Genomic DNA, 12,284 nt, shown 5'->3' with positions numbered 1-12,284 from the left:
TTTTAATTTTTACTTTTTGCCTGATAAGAATAGTGAAAACAAGAGCAGAATAAATACAGTTTGAAGACATGCAGCTCTGGGAAGTGGACATGCACCCCTTGGTGCTGCAGCTTATTGCTGCTATTCCTTGGTGCCCTTTCAATACAACCAGAACTTTGTATGAAGAAAGACTGTAATTGTATCCAGCTGCTGACTCACTCCTGTCACTCGTTCTAATGTACTGTGAGGAGAAAGGAGCTGTTGTCCATGTCAGGTTTGATTTATATCTGAAATCAATCAGCGTTTCTCCGAAATTCATCAAGATGGTCAGTTTTGGAAATTTAATATAAAGCAAAGTGTAAGCGATGGAAGTTCAAAGAGAACATTTTAAGTACTTTTCTGCTGAAGTACACAGGGTTACCTTGAACTGTACAGTCCTTTAGACCCAGTACTGAGTGGTTTAAAGTCTGAGATCAGATGTATTACAACTCTTCTGCTCAGCAGCTTGATTCTTACTGATTTTTTTTTTTAACTTTCCAGAACCTCAGCCAGGAATCCTTCAGCACAATGCTAAGAAAACACCTTTTAGTGCAGTGGATCATAATTTTAGTTTAGATAAACTATACATTTCGAAGAAATATCAAACAAATACACAATTACAAAGATGAAGAAGTGTTCTTACCTCTGAATGTGCCTTTTCTTCTGCCTGGAAGAAAACAAAGAAGAAATGGTTTAGAAACAAGAGCAACATAATTGAGGTAATAGAAAATAAACACCAGATATTCTAAAGTGAAATGAATAGCTTCATGGATCCCTGACTTTAAGGGAGGTATGCAGTAAAAACAGTAAATGGAATTCTTTTTAACTTACTTGGAAAGGCTCCAGCTGAAAACCCAAAGAGTTTTCCAGCATACTGACAAGATGAAACCAGGGGTAGAGGAGGAATGGTAACAGAACTGTAAACTGCAGCTACATTTCTAACAAAGGAAAGAAAACTTGCTATGCTGTCAGCAAATGTACCTAAATCTCTACACATGAACTTTTATACCATAATGAATATTATGGCTCCTGTAACTATAGTTGCTTAACTGTATACCGTGCAGTAATCCTAACAGACTAATCCCTGCTAAGAAAAGTTGGCAGCGTACCAGTAAAACATATACAGGATAAGGTGGGGGGGAGGGCTACTTGTAGTTTAAGGTAATTTCTTCCATACAGAATATTAAAGTATATCAAGGCATGTTAAAGTTTCAGCTTACATTTGTTAATAATACTTAATAATTCTAGATGTTTTCCACATTTTTATGTATTACGATGCCAAGCTTCTTATTTATTTAGCAGCCTTTTTCAACAAGCTAAGCAACTAAGTCATTACAAAGCATACCTTTGGATGCCTGCTAAGACAAAAGTCATTGAATTTGTAAGCAGGGGAGTGGACTAATTTAGGAGGCATTTGGCAGACAGAAAAATCTCGCTTCAGTGGGATTCTAATGGAAAATAAAGATGTAATATGAGAGAAGAAATTATTCTGTAACACAAAATAAGAATGAGTGTACTGGAAATCAATGCACCCCATGATCTGAGGTAGCTGAACTTCAGAGAAACAGTCTGATGTTAGGTGGAAGAGTAAAACAAACATGAGTAGAAGAATTTGATGTAAAAAAAAAAACACTAAAAAAGGCTAGGAAAACCCAAGGTAAGCGTTCCTCAGAAATTTCCCAGATGTCAGGTAGTATCTTTTTTATTGTTTGCTTGTTTATTTTTGAGGCTCTAGAAAGCACAACTTTCATGTCACTAGAATTTTGCTACCTGATTATAGAAACATTTTCTTTCCTTACCTAGTGTTGGTGAGTAAAAGACCTAGAATAGTCCTTTTTCAGTACATGTCTATGTGTTAATTGCCAATAAAAAGGCTGAGAGGCTATGATATTTCCCTGTGCAACACTTAGCTGAAACTACTGTAATATCTACATCACCACATGGGAATGATTTAGAGTAGCGATTGTTTTATTTGTCAGCACTGATGTGACACATCCTGACATTGGCTTTCTGATTTACGTTCACAAAAACAGGATCTGCCTACAGAAAATTTTGAAAATCTATTCTCATTATTGTTACTTCAAACACGTCATGCATGAAAAGCCATTAGAGGATCAAGAAAGACTAAGCCTACCATGCCAAGAAAAGAAAACAAAAATTAGGTTTGGTGATCTTTTGCTGGAACTGCCTTGTGGGGACCTCAGGTCACTGTGGTCCCATTGATGAGAGAAGTGCTGCATGCTGCTAGCAGATGGCTCCCACAGCATACAAGGAAGTTTTGGCCCTCTTCCAGAAGTCACAGTGGCAGGTGCCACAAGTCATCTTTAGTGGAGAGTGGAAGGACTAGATGAAAGAGAAAAAGGGTTCTGGGTGTTTTATAACTTATAAAGTAAGATCTGAAGCCCATATAGAAGTGTGCAGTTTTCAGTTAGGAGTTCATGCTGACATCACTGTCATCTAGTTCTCAGTCATAGGCTCACAACTTCAAAACTCCGCTCTGAAAGAAAGCAGTATTATTCCCTGTATTTCTCTATTGCACCCATGCATCTCATCCTTGAAATGTAATCTTTTCCTTTTTTTTGAAGTCTTAAAATATTAGCATACAAATGACATATCCTTACTCATCTCCTTTAAGCTTGGCTTAGCACAGCTAATGAATTCTGGGGATTCTAAGTGTAGCTAATGCTGAAGAGGCAGTGCGAGAAATAGAGCAATTAACTAAGTATGTGCAAATTGCAGTGTCTCACCTACTGAGCAGGAGATTAAAACTGGAGACAAACTATCATAATTTACACTATCACACATCTTTCTTCAGCCTCTTGGAGAGCTAGATGTACTCACTGTCAAAACGGGATCAGTGTTTCAACCCTAGAGTCTACTATATGCACCACATGGTATACTTTTCTGTGAAACAAAATGTTTTTCTCTGTAAAAGTATATCTCAACAAGCTAGATTCCCAGTTTATTCAAGTAAGTTCTGAAAATTCAAATGCAAACCCAGAAAGAAAGCCAATACATATAGAAAATACTAGAAGATCTGTCTCACTGGATTTATTCATTGCAATAACAGCAAATCATGAAGCGTCTCTTCTGAATCTCATATTCTAATTTTCAAAGAGGCAATCTTCTGAGAGCATGTTCAAGCTTTCCAGCTATCCTCCGTTAAAAATAGGTAAAGATCTTGATCTTTAGTGCGTACTTTATCTGAAGCATCAAGGCTTAATGCAATGCTTGAAGTCTGATAAACGACTTTTACTGATACATTTATGGAAAGGTAGCTGCTTTCGAGTTCACACTGAGTGATTTTGGCCTTCAAAAGTAAGGTAAAGCACCCAGCTCTTGTATTCCTCCTAGAATCTAGTAATAACTGAAAGTGAGTTACATGGAACATAATTCTGTGAAGCTAACCCTTTCTGGAGGCAATGGGGCACTGCATGGTATCACTGAAAAATGAATCATGGCTCTTATACTTCCAGATGATTTGATACTGATTGTCTACCTTCCATCTTTCCACTCCGCTTTTTCCTCATTTCTTGATTAATTTCTGAAAATGTTTACATTTTTCACAGGATCGAAGGGATCAAGTAGGAGAAATTCTAATCAAAACCATCCCTGGAGCTCAACGCTAGTAATTTTAGCATACTAATTCTTTCCTTGCCATTTTCAGATTTTTTCTGTAACTTTTATTATTCTGCCTACATAATTCAAGATTTAAGGAGCAGGGCTTAGCTGCAATGTGAATTTACAGCCAGAAGTTTCAGAAGCTATTTCACTGGCTTATAGCATTATGTTCGATAAACAAGTTAAAGTTTATTTTACAGGAAAATTACCAGTTAAACCACGAGGTTTAACTAATATTCTCAAAATACTCTGCAATCTTGAGTGATGGTTATATAAATGGAAAGCATTAGTAAACCTCTACTACAGTGCAAACATCAGAACACAGATACGTCAGAAGAGCATAAATATCAGGTGCTGAAAGCATCAATTGTCACTTTATAATTTGATTTTTACCACCCATCAGTTTCAAAATATTCTTCTAAAATCTGACTATAAAGCTTGAATGCATAGCATCTCACAGATGGGGAAATAGTTGTAAAGATTTCTTCCACTATCAAATCAAAAGGAAGAAGCTTTGCTTTGTACTTTACTTACATCTCACATGCAGACAGTTTGTACGCACCCTCTGTTCCTCAGATAATTCAGGTCTGATCACTACTGGAATTCCTTGCAACTTTGCTGCTAAGCCTAGACAGAACTAATGGATGTGTACTGACATTTTAGGCATGTCTCTGTATGATTAAATGCCTTTTACGATTAAAAAGAAGTAGGAGAGGCACTGTTGCAGTGGATGTTAGATTATTCTGTGCATAGATGCATCCCACTTTCCAGGCTAACACAAGTTAAGTATTGAGACAAGTGCTACCAGCCGTACAAGTGGTACAGCTGCATCAGCCAACAGGGTTGGGTATTCCCAGGCTAGAACTAGTGCTGGCCTAGGACACAGGAGCCCATGTTGTTCCAGGGCAGTGGAACACTATTCAACACCTGAAAATGTGGTGAAGAGGAGACTGTTCATGAATGCATTGTACAAAACAGGTGCAACTACAGCATGTAATTGTGGTTCGCAAATAGGTTGCAAAGCAGCTGTTTTCTATTAGCAAGGGAATGGAGAAACTTGTTTAACTCCTCCCATCTGGATGATTTCTTGTTAGTAGAAGAACTGGAAGAACAAATCATGCAGAAGAAATAAAAAGAAAAACTAAAACAATAGTAAAATAGAAAATAGCTTCTGCTTGAGACAGGAGTATACGATTAATGATTACTTAATCTAATTATCTAATTAACTAAGACTGACGACTTTAAAGATGCTCTTGACACTGGAAATAATACTGTCATTTTCAACAAAGATCAAAAGAAATTTAAACTGAAAATTCTGTCTCCCTTATTATGAAGCAATTTTTTTTTTTAAAAGTACAAACAGTAACAGGACAAAACAACTTTGTAAACTGTACAATTAGAAAAACAGCTTGAAAAATGTCAGAACCATTCAAGATTATTAATTACAACAGCATAAAGTCTCCCCCGAAGTGAGAGAGCTAGATTATTACCTTCTTTCTAGCTTTCAAAATATACAGTAGGTGATTTTGAGCAGTTTTATGTCAATCACTTAAAAAGATGGAAATAATGTATTTTAAAATAGCATATCAGTAACACCATCACTAAAATAAATCTTCCTGCTTTATTCCAGTGCAATTTTTATCCTTCTAACCCTTAAACTATTAAAAGTGTTATGAAAAATGAAGAAGAGCAGAGGCAGGCAGAACTTTCAAAAATGTCAATACTCACCGTAGAGTAGAGAGAGGATGTGCTGGAGACAAGTGATAATGAGGACCCATGTACTTTAAAAAAAATGAAAATACAATGAAATATTGCAAGCATAGAACACCCCCAATAACTCAATAAGCTCAATAACTATGCATCTTTTTTTAAAATGAGAACCGATTTTCCACAAAGAGCAGTTATTATGAGTTACCAGTATAGAAAAGCTACTGACATTCTCTTTTTCTTTGACAACAAATCATCTTATAAGCACACTCTTTGTAGAAACCAGAAATTGAGTTATTTATGTACCTGTCCAAAGCTGAGCAAACTGATTTTTAATAAGAGACTATGCTCGGCAAACTAGTTCTCATTCCCCAGGATGAACTCCAAGGGTTTTCTCAGATGGTTTCTCTCTTCAGCACAGCACAGACTAGTGCATTATGGCATCTGTAGTTTCTGTGAAGGGGCTACTGTAAGATGTAGTGACATACTTCCAGTAATCATCAGCAGAGTCAGTCTCAAGAGCACTGAGTGAAGATTGGAAGACCTGACCTCAAGTTTTTCCTGACCTCTCTGAAAATGGGAAGTGAAAATTGAACTGTGACCCTTCTGCTGCTGGTGACTCTCTCGAGAATAGACACACTAACAGGGAACTTTGCAGGATATCATTCATTTCTTTAATACTTTTCATTTTTGTTTCACATGAAATGTGTTTAATTTTTATGCTCTGCTGTTCTAAATATACTATTTTGCTTAAATAGCTCTCTATCTGGCACGTGTCTGCATACCAAACTGACAATATAAGATGCTTGGATTAGCTGAATAGACTTCAAATCTAATTTTGTAACTACATAATTATTTACAAATATATGGATGTCCTTCTGCTTTCAGTCTATCCCTGATTTTCAATCTCTGGTTTTAAAATCTTATCTAAGCTCCTATTCTGTCCTTGCACTCAGTGGCTCTACCCATTACCTGACTTGCTTCCCTAAAACCTTCCTTAGAGCTGCTATCTTAAATAAAAGACATTTGTCCTTCCAACAATATAATTTAATGTGATTCTCTAATGACCATGAACTGCTTAAAGCTGTTAATTACTGCTGCACAGTATTCACTTCTATTTACTCAGGTTGATCATGGTTATCCACTTCAGCTGGATATGAGATGTGAACAGTGAAAAAGCTTTCATCAAAGTCATTGATGACAGATTATTGAAATTCTAGTTTTAACACCTCTTTTTTAATGCACAACTGTTTGTCTTGTTTTCTCTACTATTCGTCCACCACTATCTTTGACAATTCCCCCATTCCTCAGCAAAGGCTGCATTGCCACCTCTGTCCTTGAATATGCTTCCGTGCAGTCAGCCATCCTCTTTGTACTGACAGCTCACAGCTTAATCTGTCCTGCACCCTACTGCTAGTATTACATACCCAGATGTCTTCCTGACACATCATCTAAATTGCAGAAGAAGGAATAGAAAAATAAAAGTGTCATTTGTCCGCTATGTCACCCAGGACTTCTTTTTCTCCTCTTTATTTCTTGACTGTGAGCTTTGGGAGCAGAGGAAAATTTTTAATTTTCTTGTTATAAAGATCATTTGTATTGTCATCACTTAGCAGTAAGCAAGACTGAAAAGATGATGTTCTAGAATGAAGCTCCATTAAATTTTACATTTTTAAAATGAAAATATGTGAGAACTTTGTACTTAGGGGAATTCTGCAAATGATCAGATTTAATAGAAGTGTTAAGCAGAAGAAAATGTTATCACACATTTAATTAGGACTTGCTAAATGCTCTGTGGTTAAAAAAAGGACAACAAAACAAAACCAACAAATAATCTTTAAATTCTAGGTGTTGTGCATAGCACTAGAGAAACCAGAAAGACTAATCTCCTAAAAGAAATTAGATTAAATAGAGGTCAGACTAAATGGAAGAGTTAGAAAAGAAAGATGTTGGGATTAGAATTTGAAAAAAAAAAAAAAGGAAATGCAGAAGTAGGACTACAAAAACATGAAGTCACAGTTAAGATACACTCAGAGACTTTAAATTTGGATACAAAAAGAATAAAATAATTTTCCAAGAATGGCTTCCTTTCCCTAAAATTTTTTGGGCCAAAAGTAAAGTACATTTGGAATGTATACAAAGGAATGATTACTCTGTATGACTAGAGAAATATCTATCTGTGCCGTCGGGTAAGGAAGTACTGTCAGTCCAGCTCAAAAGAACACAAAGTTATTAATAACTTTATTTATATTTATTTATTTATATGTATTTACAATTAGAAAACTTTCATGTTGTAGAAGAAATATTGATGATTTTGGGGCCTATTCAGTGATTCAAATAATAATTCAGTCTTACCTTCTTCCATGCTGTCCCTGAATGAACCTGAATGACTAATTGCACGTGGCCTTTCTTCTAGGGATGTAGCACTGCCGCACAGTTGGGAGTCATCATACAGATCAAAAGAAGTATCTTGTGCAGGAATGCTGTTTGAACGCATCATACTGGGTCCAGGAAGGTTAAACTGAGACAGGTTGGTTGGACTCACTGGAATACAAAGCTTTATTAATGAAGTATATTTCCATTAAATGAATTCTGGTTCTTAAAAAAAATTGTAATTAAGGACTAGTATGGTTATGTGGATTTTACACTGCTGAGAAAATTTAAAAATGCATTTATTCCAATATCCGAAGCTATACAGAAAGGGGAAAAAGATGATTTCCAAGGAGCTGGAGTTACATGATCGTATTCCTGAAAAATACATGTAACACTAATGCTGGTGTATGAATAAAATTGCTTACTTTGACTTAGTGCCTAAAAGAAGCAGCTGTCTATTCAAATTCAATCAAACTTTTGGTTTAGATCATTCAAGATGTGCCTGAAATTTTGCTGTGAAAACCAGTTGTTCAGTGGGGCTATGATAATGGTAAACAGAGAAGGACATCAACAAAATAAATTAAACAGATCCTATTACTTTCTGATGTGAGTGCAAGAACTATGAACTACGAAAGAAAAGAAAGATAATAGTAAGCAGAAAATTGATAGAGTGAGAAAATCAACGTTTAAAGAGCACTGTGTCTTAAACTACTGCAGGTATATGGAAAAAATCCAAAGTAGTGATTTACTTAGGCAGCATCCAATTTCATTTTCAAAATTGGGTTTGTTCAACTTCTTTTCCCCATATGTAATAAAGACCGATATTTTTAAGGGTGATCAAATTGCTTTTGAGTTACTATAACCTACAAATGCCATAAGCTGTGACAGAGTGACAGAAGTATGAATACTTCACCAGCTGCAGCAAATTCCACAGTAAGGATCTAAAATACAACAGCTCACTGTGAACCTAGGTTTGTGTCTAGTGCTGTAAAAATAAAAGGTTTTATATCAATAATTAAAGTATAAATACATTTATTAACAAAACTAGATTTGGGTTGTATTAACTTGAAGAAAAACCTAGAAGAATTAAATCTAACTCTTGACCTGTAATCAAATAAAGTGTGATTCATATCCTGTAATATTATAATGATTAAGGATAGAACACTGATTGGATCCAAAGCAGCTGTATGTAGGTCCAGACACTTCCACTGGAATGACTAGAAAGACCTGCCTCAAAACAAGCTTGTTTACAGGAAAAAAAACAATGTTTAGCATCTGGGATGAAATCCAATAAACTCACTAGAAAGAATCCTAATACCTCAGATAGGCTAAAAGACGAGTAGCTCTGAGTTAAAGGCTAACTTCCAGCTCTGCCTTTGATTTTCCTATCCTTGGGCAAATCACAGAAAATTTTTGCTTTTTTCTTGTAAACAAAATAAGAAGTATCCTCATCTACTCCATGAAAAATGTTGTTTCTCTTTATTAATGAAATACCAAAATGTGGTGATAGAGCAGTCTAAATAAATTACTGAATTTAATAAAATTTAATAAAATAAATATGAACAGTTGGATATTCTGACATTATTCTGAAATGGGAGAAACAGTGAAGGGAAATAGCATTTACCCAGGTTGGAAAAGTGATATTTTCCAGTTGCAGATGTAGACATAGCTGAAGGAGAAACAAGTGGGGACTGACTGCCAGTGTCCTGCAGGCCTCCAGTGGAATGGGAGCGTAGCCATTCCTTGCCTTCTTCCTGACTTGTCTGCCGAGATGATGGAGTGTATCTGAAAAACCACAGCTGACAAGCTCAAAACAATGACAAGGTGGTGGTTTAGAAAGAAATGAATGTGTCATAAAAAGCCTTCTCCAGTTACAGAAAACCAAACCCTTAGAATGCATCAAGTCTAGTTAGTGAAATGATTACCATCAGGAATTTTACCAATGTAATGTTTACTGTCTTACAACACAAAAAACATAAGGCTTGAAATCCCTTCCGTTTCATCCCCCTCCCCAAAATAGCATTCCCTTCATTTTAAGAAATACAATGATAAACCACAGAAAACAGATAGCTGACAGGAAAGAACTTCAAAGTTAAATGAAGTGTATAGGTTGATGTAAAAGCTTGGGAGCTGCATGTCTAGAATGGGCAATGGACAAACTAGAAGCCAAGAAAGGTGAGTAGCTGCTTACAAAATGACACCTGCCATATCTCATGGGAAATTGGTTAGATGAAAGGAATGAAACAGATCAACAGTTCTGAAAAAGCAGTTTGCATTGGTAATGATAACCACTAATGTTCACAGTCATGGTCTGCTGCTCTGAATGCTACTTGGCACTGTGTCCTGCCCCAAACTGCAGGGAGGGAAAGGGACAGGAAAAAATTGCAATTAGCAGAAAAAACTATTCGGAAAGAAGTCTGGAAATCAAACAGTTCATCTACTGCTTCCCACAGCAATCCAATAAAACATGTGCAACTGCCACATGGGCTAAGAAGGAGTAATGGTAACTCATTGCTTCAGTCTTTTATAGCTGAACTGGAAGAAAGGCAATTCCAGCAGTGGTTAAAAAGTAAAATGTGCAAGCAGAGCGGGTCATAACCAAGAGATTGCTTTCAGCATTGTGTGCAATAGTATGCTTCACTCAGCACAGTCGCCTGCTTAAAAATGAGCATGTTCTTCACCACTGTCATGAGCCATCAGTGTTCCCCAAACAGAAGAGCTGAAAGGGCTTTTCATATTCTGGCCTCAGGCCTATGAGGCAGGAGTATTTCTGCTTAGAAAGCAGATTGAATGAACATGCAAGTTCCCATGTTGTGCTTGGGGTTTTGTGCAATACTTTAAGGCATTAGAACATCTTGTCCTGATTAAATATTTACCTCCTTTCTTCTTTCAAAAAATAGCTATGATCTTTGCTTCTGAATATGGTATAGAAGAGTTACCCAATGGTTATCAGATCAGAAAGATGGTAAAACGAGAATTCAAGATCTGGGTTTTGGTCTGGGATGTCTGCACATTGAATCAATCTGACAGTTCTTCTAGGATAACTGATCAGGCTTGCATGCCTATAAGTTGTTTCTCCATTTCACTTTCAGCTTTCAGCCACCATTACAATCTGTCAGCCACAAACCTCAATCATTCCATTGTACCCCTTCAGGGTCCCCTTTATGCCTCTTTCATATGCTCCACCTTTTCCATTCTCTCTCAATCCAAAATGATTGTTTTGGGATAATGGGAAATTTGATTAAATACTTTTAAGGAGAGGGTAGTGCAGAAGAGCAGAAGGTGCTAATTACTGACAACACTTTAGCACAATTTTAATAACAAAATACTGTTATTTATAAAGAACTTAAGAAATTTCAGCCATATAGTTTCAACAACTGGAAGGCTGTAGAGTGTCTCTGTGCATGTATATGTATATACACCTTTGCTTGCCAAGTCTACTAGCTGGACTAGGGCCATAAAGTGCCATGCCTGAGGAGACACGATAAATTAGTACTGATTCCTTCTTTTAAACATGGAGCACAGAAGAAAGCAGATGACTTCTGTTTTCTGTGTTGAAGACAGCTCTAATTAGTAGAGAATTAGTAGCAGAACGGGACTCAGTATTGCTATGTACGTACCAAGAATAGTAACTGGAGCAGGGATCATTTTATACTTTAAAATCTTGGAGAAAAGAATTAGTGTTTTCTGGATTTACCCTTTACTAGGTCTTCAATTCAGACTGCGTGAGTGTTTGCATTTAGAGTTCAAGTTCAGATCCACCTCTTAAATTTTGTTTTTCTCAATGTTTTCAGCAGCTAGTCCTACTGAATTGCAAAAGCACTTCGCTCTTTCTCCAGGATTGAATATCCCTTAAGAATCATCTCATAAGGAATCTATTAATTTTATTCAATTTCCAAGATATATCCAGAAAGGATATTTATGCACGAGGCAGACTTGGAAAGACAAAATCCATTGTTAAAATCTATGAGTTTTGATTGGAACCTAAATACAAAGAACTCTGTTGGGAACAGGATCGACAAGAGGAAAAAGAAAGGGAAAGACAGTGTAGAAAAAAATACAGTAAAACAGAGAAGTAACAGTCATGCTCAAAATATATGTATATATACCTTAATCCCTTTTTGGGTAGTGTATTTCTGTCAAGGTGCATGCTGTTAAAACAAAAAAAATCCCTAAGGACATATAGAAACATGACTGTTCAGAATTACAGATTTAAAGGTCCAGATACGGGTGCAAAACAGAAGGTCATTTAACGTTTTTAATGTATCTTTCACAATAAATCCCTGACTCATGGGAGGGGACAATAGAACATGTACTGTCACCATTCATTTTTCAAACAGACAAGCTCTGAGCTGGGTCAGTAGTAATTTGGAGACTGCCCAAGTCATAAAGAAGTCCTTCCCTATCATTTCTATCCTTCTTACAGCTTCACCGCACAATCTGTGCAAGAATCATATGGTCACAGTATGAATCTTTATTTTTCACAGTTTCCTATGATGCGCCAATAGTTTTTCAAAAGAAATGAAGGTTGTGGCACCTGCTAGGAGACAGCATGGCCTTGCCAG

At 36.4% G+C, this 12,284-nt stretch overlaps 1 protein-coding gene across 9 annotated transcripts in view; it reads right to left on the bottom strand.

Annotated features, from left to right (window-relative positions):
• The window catches only part of NAV3 (neuron navigator 3), a 396,053-nt gene that overhangs the window by 36,397 nt on the left and 347,372 nt on the right, over positions 1-12,284 (bottom strand). For 7 of the 9 annotated variants that reach the window (XM_031553711.1, XM_031553705.1, XM_010708375.3 and 4 more), the window contains 5 exons: positions 11,829-11,870; positions 9,344-9,504; positions 7,702-7,890; positions 5,368-5,420; positions 662-685 (listed from right to left, as the gene is read on the bottom strand). In XM_031553711.1, the coding sequence (XP_031409571.1) occupies positions 662-685; positions 5,368-5,420; positions 7,702-7,890; positions 9,344-9,504; positions 11,829-11,870 (469 nt within the window). The remainder of the gene's footprint in view (positions 1-661; positions 686-5,367; positions 5,421-7,701; positions 7,891-9,343; positions 9,505-11,828; positions 11,871-12,284) is intronic. The other 2 variants (XM_031553708.1, XM_031553719.1) reach the window with 1 other exon arrangement.

The sequence above is a fragment of the Meleagris gallopavo genome, chromosome 1 (assembly GCF_000146605.3).
Source record: "Meleagris gallopavo isolate NT-WF06-2002-E0010 breed Aviagen turkey brand Nicholas breeding stock chromosome 1, Turkey_5.1, whole genome shotgun sequence".
Taxonomy (NCBI): domain Eukaryota; kingdom Metazoa; phylum Chordata; class Aves; order Galliformes; family Phasianidae; genus Meleagris; species Meleagris gallopavo.
Note: the sequence above shows the minus strand (reverse complement) of the source record. Positions and strands in the feature narration are given on the sequence as shown.